Source organism: Barbus barbus (assembly GCF_936440315.1).
Source record: "Barbus barbus genome assembly, chromosome: 11".
Lineage (NCBI taxonomy): Eukaryota > Metazoa > Chordata > Actinopteri > Cypriniformes > Cyprinidae > Barbus > Barbus barbus.
The window spans coordinates 4,581,872-4,599,110 of record NC_136739.1 but is presented as its reverse complement, the minus strand read 5'-3'; the positions used below and the strand labels follow the sequence as shown (position 1 = coordinate 4,599,110).

Sequence of the window (17,239 nt, the reverse complement as noted above, 5' to 3'; positions counted from 1 at the left end):
TGTAAATAATCGCCATATGAACAAATTCTGATTAACATTCAGAGCTCTCATTGCTTCTATAGTTGATATTAAATCAACTTAATATGAAATATGTTATTCTTTGTGCCCTTGAGAAGTAAATTAATATGAGTGAAGTTACCTCTGGGACCAGTTAAGCCAGGATCTCCCATTTTTCCATGGTCACCTTTAATTCCCTTCATGACCTCTTTCATATGTGGTGTTATGTGGATGATTGGCTTTTCACCTGGAGGCCCCATCAACCCTCTTTCACCTTGAGAACAAGCACAGACAAGACATTCAAAACCAATCAAGTATACTATAAGTAAAAGACTTCAATGACAGTTACTACATTGAAAACGTCATCTCACAAGGAATCAAGGCAAAATTTGCTCCCTAGTACAAGCTCCTAAATACAAGTTGCACATACTTTCAGTGTAATCTGTCCACTAGGGGTGTAACGGTTCACAAAATTTACGGTTCGGTTCGATACGACACAGTGGTGTCACGGTTCCGTATGTTTTCGATATGGGGGGCAAATTAATTGTACTTTTAATTTAATAATAAAAGTAACTTCATAATAAAAATAGGCCTAATAAAAATAAGAATGTAACAGGACTACATTAATTGGAGTGGCACTGATATTTCACACAATTTAAGCTTTTATTTTCCAAACGTAATCGGATTAGTTCAACGAATCATTCGGTTTGTAACGGGTACCGAACCGAAAGCCTCGTACCGAAAGGGTCAATACAAATACGCGTATCGTTACACCCTTACTGTCAACACAAACGTGGTAAATTTTAAAAGCGCAGCTTTTTCTATGTGGTTTGGCCTTTCGTCCACTCAAACGCTGCACCAGGTCACTGAAACCGAACATTTTTGAAAACTCCTGCCAGGATGAGGATTTTCAAAAACTCCGTTTGCAGTGTTATCATGTAGACAGCATAACCAGAGTTTTTGGCTTGTGACGTCGGAGCCTGCGCGGTTATCTCTGCCTACTGGAAAGTTTTTCAGGCTTCTGATTGGCCAACATGGCTTTACGGTTGAGATCATATCGCCACCTGTTGGTTTGGCATGCTCTTGACAGTGCTTCATAGCATGCGTTTGCGTTTTCATGTGGACTGAGGGTGCTTCTCAATTCTTATTTGTGCATCCTCGTTTCCTTTCCTCGGTTCCTTTCCTTGTGTCTTAGCTCCACCCCCTTAGGATACGAGGGAAGGATGCAAGGAAAGGAAATGAGGACGGAGGAATCAAAGGATAAACATTGGAATATCCTTGACCACTCAAAGCGTCATCAGCTGGGATCTACCCTTATGTTGTTGAAGTTCGTTATTTAAGGCATTCATAATAAATATTTATAAAACAAGATGCCCTGTTGAAATATATGACATGTGTGGTTTATTTAAACTGCAAAGGTAAAATATAAATGTAAATTGTGACAGATGTGAAGGGGGAGGAGAATTTATATGTGCGTCACGTTTAGGCGATAAAACACTTCTGCAAAGGATACACCTGTGTATCCTCGCTCATGACTCCTCAGGAAGCCTCCTCACTCCTCGATCCTCGCCTCCTCGCGGTGCAATTAGAGAATTGAGATGTCCTTCAAGATGGCTGAGCTCGATCGGTTTACGAGGAGCGAGAAAATGAGGAGGGATATTGAGAAGCACCCAGAGATTTTTTTAAAAACAGAAGAAGGAAAAACTCATGAACTTGTGTACGTGTGGACATGGCCTTAGTATTGTGCAGCACATTTCAGCACAAATTGTTTTTTGTTTGTTTGTTTTATTTGACAATTTAAAACATTATACAAAAAGTCCAAAAAAGACTAATTCATACACATTTCAAAAAATGTAGAGGATAAAATACACAAAAAAGCCATTCGGCTTATTTCCATTGTGGTCCTCAATATCTCAAAAATGGTCGAACAAAACATAAATGGAGTGCAAATACACATCAAATTCAGACACTCACTACCCACACTTCAGAAAACATCAATGATAAAACAACCATTTTTTAACTTCCCTTCTAAAAATACTTTCTTCTTGTATCTCTTGTATATACCCAGGTAATTTATTCCAAGTAACAGAACTAGTATATAAAAAAGATTTTTTTCCCATTTAACTCTTAAACCTACAAGGATATATATCATTTCTACTCGCCCTTGTAGAATAACAATGAATCTCTCTTACAAGTACATAATATTTTAACAAATAATCCGGAACCATTTTCTTTAAAATTCTAAACACTATAACTAGTTTCAACCTTTAAAAAGCAAATTGTTCTATAATGTTCATCTCCCAAATGCATCAAAGAATGTACTTTAAAAATAACCCTACACAACTTATTTTGAGCAGTCTGTAATTTATTTTTTTATTTTTTTGAGATACCACTATACCAAAAAATTGCAGCATAATCAAAGTGTGACTGCACCAACGCCCCAGCCAACATTTTTAGAGTTTCAGAATCTGAGAAAGCCACCTGTCTTGCTATAAATTTTATACAATTACAAATTTTTGAGTGAGCCAAAGCAGCCATTTTTTCTCCAGTCAAATTACTGTCCAAGACACAACCCAAATATTTTACTTCTCGTTTAGGTGTAATAATTTTATCCCCAACCTTTACCTCACAACTAAAGCATTTTTTCAATTTAGCAGCCGAACCAAATAATATAACTTCTGTTTGCCCCAGATGTAAAGACAATTTATTTGAACAAAACCACTCAGATACCCCTTCAATCTCTCTACTTATTTAATTTTCAATATATTCTTTCATCTTATGAGATACAATTATTGCTGCATTATCTGCATATAATAAAAGCTTATTAGAACAACTATTTTTAAATCATTAATATATAATAAAAAAAGTAAAGGACCTAATACACTCCCTTGCGGAACCCCATATGAATTGTTCAAACAGTCTGAAAGCACCCCATTTAAATCTACTATTTGACACCTATTTTCAAGGTAAGACTTAATCCATTTACAAGCCATAATACTAAAACCCATCGCTTTAACCTTTAACAGTAGAATACTGTGATCAACTGTATCAAATGCTTTTTTTTAAATCTAACAGTACCATCCCGTTTAACTTCCCTTTATCCATTTCTTTCCTTATATAATCCGTTAAATATAAAATGGTTGTCTCAGTGGAGTGTTTTCTCCTAAAACCAGATTGAAACTCATACAATATATTATATTTAAAAAGATAGTCTTCTATCTGCTCAAAAATAATCTTTTCCATCACCTTTGATAATGCACTCAAAATTGACACCGGCCTATAACTGTTACATACCAACCTACTACCTTTTTTAAAAAAGGGGAATAACTCTTGTTTGTTTTAACTAATCCGGAACCTTACCTTTACCAATTGAAAGATTTATAATATGCATAACCATAGGAGTAATGATATTGGCTGAATCCTTAAGAAACTTCACTGGAATATTATCTAACTCTGTTGCTTTACTACTTTTAAGATTTATTAATTTCTCAAAAACATTACTCTCCTTTACTTTAGTAAACAAAAAACCTCCCGGCAAAATACCACAAGTAGCATAATACTCCTTAACTAATTTATCATTAAATACACCACTTTGTGCTGGAAGCTCATTTACCAAATTCTCTGCAACAGTAGTAAAAAATCTATTAAAATGATTTGCAATCTTTATCTGATCGAATATCAAACTTCCATCTACATTAAGGCTAATTTTAGAACATTTAGTCTTTGTCTCTTTTTGATACCGTAAGTGATTTAATACTCTCCATAATTTTCCTGCTTCATTTCACTAATCTTACCTTTAAAAAATGTTTTTTTAGCCTCTTTTACCTTATCTCTTACCTCATTCCTTTTACGTTTATATTCCTGAAAATTATCATTATTTCTATCCCTTTTAAAAACCTTAAAACTATCATAACGCTTTATGTATCTGTTTCAAAAAAGATAGGAATGCTAAAAACAATATTACATGAAAAAAGAAAACATTGAATAGAACAGAAAATGGTAATGAAAAACTAATTTATGGAATTATTAACTTTATAAGTATATTTTATAAGTAACTTTATAAGTGGGGAACACAAATATTATTTGACTATTTAACAAGTATTATTTGACCATGGTAATTACATACTGTGTATGATGTACACACAAAGAGAATCATGCTCTTTATTCACCTTTTAGACCTAGAGGGCCAGGAGGTCCTTTTGCACCTTGTCGTCCTGGATCACCTAATTTTCCTTTCTGTCCCAAAAGGCCCTTCAGACCATGCTCACCAGGCATTCCAGGGGAACCCGTCATGCCCTGACCACCTTTGGAACCTTTATTGTTAAGAAACAATGCGGCACTTGATTAATTCCATTTATAATTTTTTATTTTATTTTAAGCACCATCAATGATTAAAACATTGCTCAATCAATATTTACTATACAATATTTACTTTACAATATCAGCATTACTATATTGCCAAAAGTATTGGGACACCTCCTTCTAATGAACAAGTTTGACTAAAGTCATTTCCATGACTAAAATTTTTAATGTTTAAGCATATAATGATATAAAAACTCATCACCAAACACCAATGACTTGAACATACATTATATGGACAGAAGTATTGGGACACCCCTTTCTTTGGAACAGAAAAAGGCACTTCCAAAACTGTGGCAACAAAGATGGAAACAATTCATTTATTTAAAAATTGTACTGCATTTCCATATCTGTTTGGTGATGAGTTTTTGGCTCACGGTCTGCATTTAATGTCACACCAGAGGTGACTTTGCTTTCTGCAGACCAGTCAAGTTCTTCTAAACTGACTGAATAAATTATATTTGAACCTTGCCTTATACACGGAGTCATTTTAGATTAGAAAAGGGTCCTGTCCAAATTGTTGCTTTAAAATTAGAAGCACACAATTCCCTAGAATATCATTATATGCTTAAAAACTAAGATTTGTACTCATGGAAATTACTAAAGTAGTCAAACCTGTTCATTAGAAGGGAGAGTCCCAATATAGAGAATATGCTTCTTGCAACCTTTTTGTTATGCATAATGAACTCTGCCAATTATCAAAGGAACATAACATATCAACATAACATAACATATAGAAAAGGCAACTGACCTTTTATCCCTGGAAGACCATCAATACCAAATGGCCCCTGTTGTCCTGAATCTCCAGGTGGCCCAGTATTTCCTTGTAGACCAAAATTTCCTGGTTCTCCAGTGACACCCTTTACTCCTATGGGCCCAGAAAGGCCTGGGTCTCCTTGATTTCCTCTTTCTCCACTTGGACCTATAGAGACCCAGAATATAGCATTGTTGGGAGAAAGAAATTTTGCATCATTCCACTTAAATCAAAGGTAATGTATTATATGCACCACTAGTGAAATGTTTGGACACACTTGACTGAATTTATGTTTGTGATCCTGAAGACTATAGGATCCATGAAATTCCTTACAAATCAAAGCAATTTAATGATGTATATGGTAGTGTTGGACCAGAGAGTAAAGAAAAATCAGGCAATAGGGGCATTCACACCGGAGGAAGTACCTGATTTTTGGCCTTTGGCATGCACACCACAGGAACAGGGAGTGAGTTTAGTTGTAGGAACAATTAGCTCCTACTTCAAAGTAGTGTCTAAGCCAGCACAATAGAAACTATTGTACGCTGATTGGTTCAACGCATACCATACGAAACGAGCTTATGTCACTTCAGAGTTCCTACTGGCAATGCTAACGCAACCAGGAAAATGGCCCTAGGGGAAAATTTAATTCTCGGTGGACCATCCTAGTGGCTGGTTCTTATAATGAGTTCCATTAAAGGGTTAGTTCACCCAAAAATAAAAATTAGCTCATGTTTTACTTGCCCTCAAGGCATCCTAGATGTAGATGACTTTCTTCTTTCAGACGAATCCAATCGGAGTTATATTAATAATTGTCCTTGCTCTTACAAGCTTTAAAATGACATGGGCAGGTGTTTTTGTTCAACAGTCCAAAAGATGTCAATTAAAGCGCATGAATCCTTATTAAAAAGGCCTCCTGTGCCGAATCGATGCGCTTTTGTAAAAAAATATCAATAGAAGTTTTGTGTAACTTCCGCTATCTGTCGTACGCGCATTCATGACTGCCTTTCCGGCAGATGATGTCGGACGTAGGTGTAGCGCATGTGCCTGTAAGTCTCGCGAAAAACAACGTTTGTTCACAGGAGCCAATGAAGCAAAGTTTCCTTACTTTACCAAAGGAAAACCAATCTCCTCTTTGCTTATATCGAAATCCTCCAACATTTTTCTTTACAACATCCTTATTTTGTGCTTTTACTTCGTGACCAGCGTTTTGTTTTGTTCCCTCTCTGTCGCATTTCCACATTTGTCACTAATCACCGGCGCTTACGTTATGCCTATGTCTTACGTCATCCACCGGAACGCTTCTGCCTACGACAGTTAGCAGAAGTGAAAGAAAGGTGTTTATTTCGTTTTAAATATGGATATTTTTCTTACAAAAATGCATCAATTCGCTACAAGAGTTTTAATGGATGGATGCACTTTATTTGACTACTTTTGGACTGTTGAACAAAAACACAGCAGCCATTATACAGCTGGGAAGAGCCAGGACAATATTTAATATAACTCCAATTGGATTTGTCTGAAGGAAGAAAGTCATATATACCTAGGATGCCTTGAGGGTGAGTAAAACATGGACAAATTTTCATTTTTGGGTGAACTAACCCTTTAACCACCCGGTGCAAAAGCCCATAATAAGAGTTTAGTACAGTGGCTAATTTTTTAAACCTAGGTTTTTAGTATCAGTTGAGTTACCTGGTTCTCCAGTTTTTCCAGGTGGTCCGGGAGGTCCTACTTGACCAGGCTGCCCAGGAAAGCCAAATGTTCCTGGTGATCCAGGTGTTCCTGTCTCTCCTTGAAAACCTGGAGGGCCACTTTCACCCTTAATGCCAATCATACCCAGCATTCCCTCCATCCCTGTGTGACAATGCATTCTTTAGTGAGTCTCAAGAACAACTGATTCATCTTAATCATAGACAGACTGTCACTTCTAAGTTTCTGGATGGAGAAGCGGCATAAATGATGAATGTGGTGGCATAAATGTTTAAATAGGATTTACAATCACAGAACAAAATCCACATATCCATAAAAAATTAAATGTCAATCAAATAATAATAATAGACCATAGATTATATTTGTTTTACTGACACTCTCAAAGCATTTTTTAAACTATGACCTTTATATGCAATAGGAAGAAACTAGAAAAGAAATGTTTGCCAAGACAATCTTGGAAACTTGCCTGAAAGTTTGAAAATAGTTTTACAAAGACTGATGGCTATATAGATTCAGCATATATCCATCACTATGTGTTTGACAGGTGCGTTTCTCACCTTGGTGTCCTTGAGGTCCTGGATCTCCTGGAAGACCAATCACACCCCTTTGTCCAGACAGTCCTGGGTCTCCAGTGGTGCCAGGAGAAGCTCCTAAAACTTCACCATTTTCACCCTTTTCCCCTAAAGCACCATCCAAACCTGGTTTACCAGAAAGGCCTGGAGCTCCTTCCACACCTTTGGTGCCAGGATATCCTAAGTCGCCCTGAGGTCCAACAAAACCTATGTGGTCAAAATTACATTATCAGAGCTGAGAAAAGGAGACAGACAGAAGTATAAGAATGATTAAATAATATGTAAAGAAACATGCAGGCCTCCCAATGCTTACCTATTGGTCCAGGTGGGCCTCCGCTTCCTGGTTCACCTTTCTCTCCTTTGTCTCCAGGTTCTCCAAAAAGACCTGGTGAGCCTTTAGCACCTTGCAGTCCTAGAACATACATATATGGGCAGCCATAATGTAACCAGAAATTAATGAATTACTAGATTTTTTTAGATGTGAAAAATTTTACAATAATACATCCATTACCAGGAAATCCATCTAACCCTGGAAGTCCAGGCTGCCCTCTCTCTCCAGGTGGCCCAGGATCTCCAATACATTCCACTATAATAAGATGCACATGATGGACAAGATTTTTGTTTTCAACATGCACAAAGTTTTAAATATTTCATCAAAACCATGTTTGATCTAAAATGTTGCTTTGAATGGAGCAAACTGAAATAATACAAACTAGAACCAGAAATCTGTAATGTTCTTAATAATAAAATAGACATCACACCTAACACTGAAGTTTTAATAGTCTATGAATTAAGCGGTTCAGGCTGAGTTACTTGCAGAAGTGCAATAATAATCTAATTAGAGGAGTAAAGTTTGTGGACAAACATTAAGTTGGTTTGAAAAAGCCTAGGCAGAAAGTTGGAAGAAGTTTTAACAGCTTAAAGTTTGAAGGTTTTACATTTGAAATAATTTTAAGTTACAGTTTAATAGTTTTCAAAGCTAGAATGTTTGATAGACAAAAACCAGCTAAAACCAGCTGAATTAGCAGAAAAAAAGTAAATTAATCTTAAATTAAAATTAATCACACAATTTTCTGAAAATAATCGTGATTAATCCCACCTAACATTAAAATTTAAAAAAATACTTTTACATTGCAATAATTTCATATTCATGTAGAAACAACAAAGACAATATTAATATTTTTTAATATTTGTATGATGGCATCTTTTTTATGACTGAAGGCCAGTATCACTCCAATACTACTGATGTCTCTATAAAAAAAAAAAAAAAATCCTAATATTTAAATATTGATTATAGCCATTCAACATTACAAGAGCTATCAATTTTAACATTTATTAGATTACTTAAAATATCTTCTAATTTAAGTGAACTTAAAACAGTCTTCACATAAACCCATTATAATAAATGTAATATTTACCCATGGCCTTCAGCAAGTAGGGAAATATACAAAAATTAAATAAAGTTATCAAACACTAAATTCCACAGATCACATAATTCAGTGGAGAATTATTAGAAATGTTATTCTGTATAAAGAACGTGAGAAATCTGTTCTCAAAAAAAAAGATGGACGACACGTCTCTATGTATATTACGTCATTTGGAGCCAGAGTCTGCGCAGTAGAGATTTGTTTGGAGCCAGAGTCTGCGCAGTAGAGATTCGTTTGGAGCCAGAGTCTGCGCAGTAGAGATTCGTTTGGAGCCAGAGTCTGCGCAGTAGAGATTCGTTTGGAGCCAGAGTCTGCGCAGTAGAGATTCGTTTGGAGCCAGAGTCTGCGCAGTAGAGATTCGTTTGGAGCCAGAGTCTGCGCAGTAGAGATTCGTTTGGAGCCAGAGTCTGCGCAGTAGAGATTCGTTTGGAGCCAGAGTCTGCGCAGTAGAGATTCGTTTGGAGCCAGAGTCTGCGCAGTAGAGATTCGTTTGGAGCCAGAGTCTGCGCAGTAGAGATTGGTTTGGAGCCAGAGTCTGCGCAGTAGAGATTGGTTTGGAGCCAGAGTCTGCGCAGTAGAGATTGGTTTGGAGCCAGAGTCTGCGCAGTAGAGATTCGTTTGGAGCCAGAGTCTGCGCAGTAGAGATTCGTTTGGAGCCAGAGTCTGCGCAGTAGAGATTGGTTTGGAGCCAGAGTCTGCGCAGTAGAGATTTGTTTGGAGCCAGAGTCTGCGCAGTAGAGATTCGTTTGGAGCCAGAGTCTGCGCAGTAGTGTCATGAGGTGGAGCCGCGGAATCAAACTTCCACAGACCCAATCAACCATAATGACACATAATGACCCGTTTTTATAGCATCAAATTACTAGCTAAAATCCAACTTACTACAAAAACAAACAATGGAGCATACATCAGCGTTATGCTACCTAACAACTACCTTAAATGACCAAAAACATATTTTGGAAAATTATATTGGAAGTGTAATTATTTTTTTTTATTTTGACTCAAGTCCCATTCGTTTACATGGAGAGGGCAGGGTTTATGACCTGCATTGCAGCCAGCCACCAGGGGGCGATCAAAGAGCCCGCAGCTTCACTTTTCAGGACGTGTGAGGCACATCCATCAAATACCAACGATAACAAGAACTCAGCATCCACTCTCTTCTCTTATCTGGGATTCTCTTCTCCGGTGTATGTTTACACTGGTTTTCGAAACAGCGCCACCATTCTCACAAGCAGCTGCTCCGGTCACGTGATCCTAGCTCAAATCTTATTGGACGGCCTGTGTTTTCGCTTTGCAAAACTTAAAAGAATCATCGGACTGGTGTGGAAAAAAAACTTTTGCATTTTCGGTGTGAGAATGTTTGCGGTCTATGTGGAAGCATCCATATAAATCTAATATTTTATTCCAGCTCGTCATCGCGTCCGATATTCCTTTTCGCGCTCAGTGTGGAAAGGCCTTTAGGCTTGTTTTAGCTGTTTTTTTTCAGTAGGGAGTTGTTAAGCTTTGTTATATCAATAGACAGCAAACCATAACTCTCAATTGTATAAAAGTTTTCACCCCCCCTCTATGAAAGTCTATGGGATTTTTGGTGGTTAGAATAGTCTGTTTTTTTAAAATCCATAAGACAGATCAGTTAGAAAAGATAGCAGCTAACTTCAGAACAGTCTGAAGGTCAGACCCGAGTTCAGTGGTTGTAGCTTTACAGCTCTAGGGAGGAGATACTAACTGAATTTTGGCTATGAAGAAGAAGAAGTAGCTTAGATAGCAGATCAGTTAATTTTTAAAGCTAACTTAATCTGATGACTTGGTTAATAATGCCAAAGTATGGTTATTGGTGACCATATATGGTGGAATTACTGCTATGTGGTGAAGCACTAAGACAGGAGAATGATCTTTACCTGGAATACTCCACTGATCTCCTCCTTGTGGGCTACAGTCTCCTGTAAGACACATGCAAGATATGAATAAAAAGAATAAAAGAAGGGTATAAGACTAAAAGGAATCTCAGTATTTTAAACACCAGGGTTACCACTGTTAAAATAAAGCTTATTTTATTTAATCTAGTTGCCAATGCAACATTTCTCATTTTAGTTTATCTTTAAGTACTAAAATAACTAAAATAAATTAATAAAACCATACATTATAAACAATGCTAAAATGTACAAAACTACAAAATTACTAAAACTAAATCAATGTGAAAACAGAACATGTAAAAATAAAATCAACTTTAGAATATTAACAAAAACTATAATAATATATCAGTGATGTTAAAATAATACTGTTACACACCTGGAACACCAGGTAACCCTTGTTTTCCCTCAATACCAACTTGTCCTTCGTCTCCAGGAAGGCCACTTAGACCTTTAGTTGCTCCGATAACTTGACCAGGTTGTCCTATTGGACCTATTAGACCTGGAGGACCATCCCGACCTGGGTGTCCCTGGTCCCCAGGCTCACCTACAGGACCTTCTCCCTGAAGGAAAATAAACATGTAGATAATTATGAATTACACTGCATAGTTTGGTTAAAACTGGCATCACTTGATAAATATCTATTTAGTCTTCTATTTAGTGCCGTTTTTAAGTGATCAGGCAAAGACTCACAGGAGGTCCTTGAAAACCTGGTTCACCATCTCTTCCATCAAGCCCAGGACTTCCTTGCACTCCTGGATAGCCACTAGCACCTGGGTCCCCTGGGTCACCAGGGTCTCCAGATTGTCCTGCATTTCACAAGTGCAGGCAAAATATTAAAATGTGTACTCTCATGTGTAACATGTAACAGAAGATTATTGCACCTTTCTGAGTAGCGAATCTCAGCTCTCCTTTTCTGCCTTTGGGTCCAGGTGATCCTCCCACACCAGGGAAACCCTGTCAAATTGAAAAATTAGCAAACATTTCCGTATCTCATGTGATTATAAAGGGATAGTTCAACCAGGAAATTAAAATTCTGCTGTCATTTACTCACTCTGAAGTTGTTTCAAACCTGTATGAGTTTGTTTCTTCTGCTGAAAACAAAATAAGATATTTTGAAGAATGTTTTTAACCAAACAGTTGCAGGTAGCCATTGACTTCCATAGGATTTTTTCCCCCCATGCTATGTAAGTCAACTGTTTGATTACCAACATACCGGTACCAATCATATAGGTTTGGAACAACTTAAGAGTGAGTAAGAAATTACAAATTTTGGGTGGACTTCATATTTGGGTGAACTTTTCTTAACGAGGCATGAAGACATGGTGTATGTCTACTTACAGGCACCCCAGCCACACCTCTGATTCCCGGCTCTCCCTGATCACCCTGCTGACCCCACTTGCCTGCCATGCCAAAGTCCCCAGCATCACCAGGAGGACCCGGAGGACCAGGTGGGGATTTTACATCACAATCGCACAGACCATGGTCACCTGATCAAATAATAAAAATCCTCACCAATAAAGCAGGATTAACAAAAACAACAAATGTCATTTGTTTCGGATCAGCGCCGCGATCATCTGCATTTCATTGGCTCTGTACTTGTACTCTGCACAGCGACAATAAAGTTTAATCTAATCTAATCTAATCTAATCTAATCTAATCTAATCTAATCTAATCTAATCTAATCTAAATGCACAACATGAAATGATCTTGTTCATTCATTCATTTTTTTAACACCATGCTATCTTCATGACATCCAAATAACCGCAACAGTTTATTAACTTCAGCACTGATCTTACCCTTTGGTCCCTTTTTCCCTGCATTTCCTAGACGTCCACGTGGTCCTGGTTCGCCTTCGAAGTATTCTTCAAATTCAGCAAGAGCTGAAAAAAATTTAAAAACTGTAACTTGAATGCAATGTAAGTCGCTTTGGATAAAAGCGTCTGCTAAATGCATAAATGTAAAATGTAAATGTATCAAAACATTAATAGTCTTTAATACTTCTTCCAAGTATTCAGTATTATTGAAGTCTCTATTCAGAAAGGATGCCTTAACTTGATCAAAAATGACAATGACAAGACTTTTGAATTGTTACAAAACTTTTCTGTTTTAAATAAATACAATTTATATTCATCAAATAATCATGGGAAAATGTTAAATCAGAAAAATATTAAGCAGTACATCTGATTTCAACACTGATAATAATATGAATGAATGAATGAATGAATGATGCATTTATATAGCGCTTTATTGTGTATTGCTGTACACCCAAAGCGCTTTACAATCATGTGGGGGGGTCTCTCCTCAACCACCGCCAGTGTGCAGCATCCACTTGGATGAGCCAATCAAGTGGATGGGGATTATTAGGAGGCCATGATAGACAAGGGCCAGTAGAGGGAATCTGGCCAGGACACCGGGGTTACACCCCTACTCTTTTTACGAGAAGTGCCAGGGGATTTTTAGTGACCACAGAGAGTCAGGACCTCGGTTTAACATCTCATCTGAAAGACAGTGCTTTTTGACAGTATAGTGTCCCCGTCACAATACCGGGGCGTTAGGACCCACACAGACCACAGGGTGAGCACCCCCTGCTGGCCTCACTAACACCTCTTCCAACAGCAACCTAGTTTTCCCAGGAGGTCTCCCATCCAGGTACTGACCAGGCTCAACCCTGCTTACCTTCAGTGGGCAGCCAGTCTTGGGCTGCAGGGTGATATGGTTGTGGCAATAATGTAAGAAATGTTTCTTGAGCAGCAAATCCACATATTATAATGATTTCTGAAGGATCATGTCACACTGAAAACTGGAGTAATGATGCTGAAAATTCAGCTTTGTCATCACAGGAAAAAAATGCATGTGAAAATTTTAATAGCCTACTACTTTACAATGTTATTGTGTAAATATGATTTATTAGCATGACATTTATTGGAAAACTTTGATTCTTAGGTGCATCGCGATGTGCACGTGGATGATTCTGAATCGATTCACAAACATCAAAAAGTGATTTTCTATTTCTGAATGTTAATTGAAAACGTGATGTTGACGGAATGCAAAAGGCGGAACTCTAACCCCTTATTTACACTACAATCCTTTACAGCGCTTTATGGCTCCGACAAGGTTTTGTTCTGTCCTCCACGCATTGCTAACTCACACCAGAAGTGTTAAGAAACGTGCTGCGGCACGGCTGGTGTAAACGCAAGTATTGACTAGAGTGGCCGCGATCAGCTCCGATGGCTGTGTCGGCGCCGTAAAGTGCTGCAGACGCGTGCAGGGTAAAAAGGGGTTACAGACGCATGATGGCGGCGCATAAAATCAGACCGGCACCATCTGTGTTAAAAGCTAGCGTATGGAAGAAGCACTTTGGCTTCTATGAAGTTGTAGGGGAAAAGACCCTGGACAAGTGCCACACTATTGCCCGGTTTCACAGACAGGATTTAGACTAAGCCAGGATTAGGCCATAGTTCAATTAGGACATTGAAGTAAATTTTATAAACGTGCCTTAGAAAAACACATTACTGGTGTCCATCTTGAGACAATACAAAGGCACTGATATATTTTAAGATCAGCCAGTGCACGTTTCTTTCAGTTGAAACAGCTCATACTTACATTTTAGCCTGGGACTAGGCTTAAGCCTTGTCTATGAAACCGGGGGTATATGAAAGTTGTATCAAGCCAAACTAAAATATTTTGGAAACACAACAAATATGAGAAACCATATTACAGAATATACTCAAGTCAGTATTAATTTAATACAAGTTTCCTGCTACAAGCACGTTTCATTTCCCATTGGTTCTTTGTAACCTTGCTGTTGACTTGCCAAATCACTTCCATTTGTTTTATTTAATAAAAGATCTTGGAAGTAAATTCATTATGGGTCATTCCAGATACTTTGCTTTAGACAGTCAGACAGTGAGAAAAAAGAAAAAAGTGAGAAAAAAGAAAATCTGTATTAAAACAAAAGATGCATCAATAATTGTTTTATCATCACATTGCAGCCCTCTGAATCATAATCGAATCGAATCGTGAGGCGCCTATGATTCCCACCCCTAATTTAGAGATGGCAACAGGTTTCATTCTAATTCACACTTACATGATCCCTTGGGTCCAGGTGGTCCACGAAATCCAGGCAGCCCATCGGTGCCAGGTGGCCCAGGCTGAGTGGCAGGATTACCAGATTCTCCAGCTTCACCTTTGGCTCCTTTTGATCCATGTGGTCCCTCTGGACCCCCCAAATCCACTGTGTATCAGAGAAACAATCATATCAGTGACAGAGTTTGGTTAAAATAATGTCTAAGCCCATATGTGTTAAAAAGTTCACTCAAAAATATTATGATTTTTTTTATTAATGACAACCCCATATGACTTCCATTCTTCTGTGGATGAACAAAAGAAGGTGTTTACAAGCTGTTCTTTCCTATACAAAAAAAGGTATACAGAGACCATGGGCTGTCAAGCTCCAAAACCATCAGAAGAAGCATCACAAAAGTACCATAAAAGAAGTCCATCTGATGTGTTATAAAAATCTTCAAAAGTTTGGCGTTTGATGTCGATGTTGAATTGCTATTGGCCTTGTGTGCCATGTCGCTTATTGTGATACAGCAAGTTAGTGAGAACTAGTGTTGTCAAGATACTAGGATTTCTAACATTTTCAATACCACAGGGAAAAATTGGCAAAAGATTAAGGGCACTAAGTTAAGAAAATACTTTGACTATGGTCAAAATTAAATTATGAACTAAAATTATGCTGTTATGCAAGCATGAAAAAGTATAACTGGCACACATTGCATTCGCAAATGCATGTTAAACTCACAACACATGAAGAGAGTTCACTACATAAATACTGTGAACCGAGTCGTGAAACTGAAAATACCAGAACGCGAGCTAGTGACGCGTTTCTCTGAAACATGCAACGGTTTATATACTTTTTATTTCAAATAAACACACAGCATTGTTCGTCAACTCACTTTTGGAGTTATAACAGAGGTGAAATTGCAGCTGTTACTGGTGTATCGTTACTGTGGAAACTGAATATTGAAGTAATTTTAAATAATCTGAATTCAAAAAATCTATATTTTTGACAACATAAGTGTGAATCAAACTGAGAGTTATGATAGAGGGAAAAACTTCTCAGTGTATACTATTTATAATTTTGGGTTATTTGTCTCACAATGGGAATGATATCCAAGCTGTTTCGTTGAATGCAAAGCATGGCAAAGAGCAGCATTACTCGTCTAAACTTCTTCTTGTGTGTTTTAACAGACAGAATACATCCGAGTTTGCACCAACAGATAATGACAGAATTTCCATTTTAGATTGAAAAATACCTGCTTGTTGTTCAGCGGGAGGGGGGCCTGGGGGACCCGGTAGTCCTTTATCACCCTTAGGACCATAATTTCCAATTGGGCCACGCTCTCCAGGAGGTCCTGGAGGACCCACTTTATAAGCAAGAGAAACAGACGGAAGCAAAGTAAGAAAAATATTGAGAAACTAAAACAGCATTAAACAGCTAGAATCTTTATAATATTTTTTGCATTATTTTTAGTACCTCCAGTATCATCAAAACGAACTATCAGCTCTCCAGGTTCCCCTCTGTCTCCCTGTTGAATGATATGCATTTAGGTCATACAACTTTTGATGCAGATTGAATGGTAAGGTATGACACGATATAGTGCTAAATCAGAAATGGATTCATACCTTGCGGCCATAATTTCCTGGGATACCTGGTAGTCCAGTCTCACCCTGTAGAAATTGAGACTTTAAGATATGCTTAAGTCCACACAAATGCCAATGCACTGTTGGGAAAATGATCAAAATGATATACCTTGGGTCCTGTCAAGCCATTTCGTCCTGGGTTTCCCTGCAATTAATAAGAATTGGATAAATATTTGAGATAAAAATGTAAAATATGTGTGCATACCAAAAAAACTGTTCAGATTAGAAAAAAAGGAAAGAAAAAAGATAGATGTCCATTTCCTGATGTGCCTGATGAAGATTTAGCTGGTTGACATTATGATTGGTTGTAATAAAACCTTTTTTTCCTTCTTTTTTGAAAAGTCAAAAGTTAAGAGATTTCAGCTCTTAAACAATCATACCCGTTGTCCTAGAACCCCTGACACACCAGTCTCTCCTTTGGTAGATAAATACCCCTGAAATAATTTAAAACACAAAATATTAATATCAAGATACTGCCAAGTCCCTGTAGGTTCACTCAGTGGCGGCAATGTCAGCTATTTTCAAGTCACTCTTGTCTACTTGAATGAGGAAAGACCATCTGCAAAACTCAGGATTACATTTCAATAACATATTTTATAGGACCATTAAAATCAGATCAAACTTATGCAAAAAAGCATTTTTAGTGTGATCCTGCTATTCCGAACCCACTTTAAGGCAGGGTTTGCATTCCAACAATTAAATTTTGTGTTCAAAAAAGCCACCTACCAAATCTCCTGGTTCACCTTTATAACCTTTCAAGCCTTTTTCACCCTGTTAATACAAATGAGAGAGATGAAAATTACA

At 37.5% G+C, this 17,239-nt stretch overlaps 1 protein-coding gene across 1 annotated transcript in view; it reads right to left on the bottom strand.

The window, feature by feature from the left end:
- The window catches only part of LOC306877095 (uncharacterized protein), a 72,024-nt gene that overhangs the window by 8,805 nt on the left and 45,980 nt on the right, over positions 1-17,239 (bottom strand). The window contains exons 14-33 of the mRNA XM_079428633.1: positions 17,162-17,206; positions 16,816-16,869; positions 16,545-16,580; positions 16,418-16,462; positions 16,269-16,320; positions 16,048-16,158; positions 14,814-14,960; positions 12,523-12,606; positions 12,065-12,213; positions 11,608-11,680; positions 11,417-11,532; positions 11,103-11,286; positions 10,712-10,753; positions 7,901-7,975; positions 7,703-7,801; positions 7,375-7,596; positions 6,800-6,961; positions 5,108-5,278; positions 4,167-4,310; positions 140-271 (exon numbers count right to left, since the gene is read on the bottom strand). Coding sequence (XP_079284759.1) covers positions 140-271; positions 4,167-4,310; positions 5,108-5,278; positions 6,800-6,961; positions 7,375-7,596; positions 7,703-7,801; positions 7,901-7,975; positions 10,712-10,753; positions 11,103-11,286; positions 11,417-11,532; positions 11,608-11,680; positions 12,065-12,213; positions 12,523-12,606; positions 14,814-14,960; positions 16,048-16,158; positions 16,269-16,320; positions 16,418-16,462; positions 16,545-16,580; positions 16,816-16,869; positions 17,162-17,206 — 2,143 coding nt within the window. The remainder of the gene's footprint in view (positions 1-139; positions 272-4,166; positions 4,311-5,107; positions 5,279-6,799; positions 6,962-7,374; positions 7,597-7,702; positions 7,802-7,900; positions 7,976-10,711; positions 10,754-11,102; positions 11,287-11,416; positions 11,533-11,607; positions 11,681-12,064; positions 12,214-12,522; positions 12,607-14,813; positions 14,961-16,047; positions 16,159-16,268; positions 16,321-16,417; positions 16,463-16,544; positions 16,581-16,815; positions 16,870-17,161; positions 17,207-17,239) is intronic.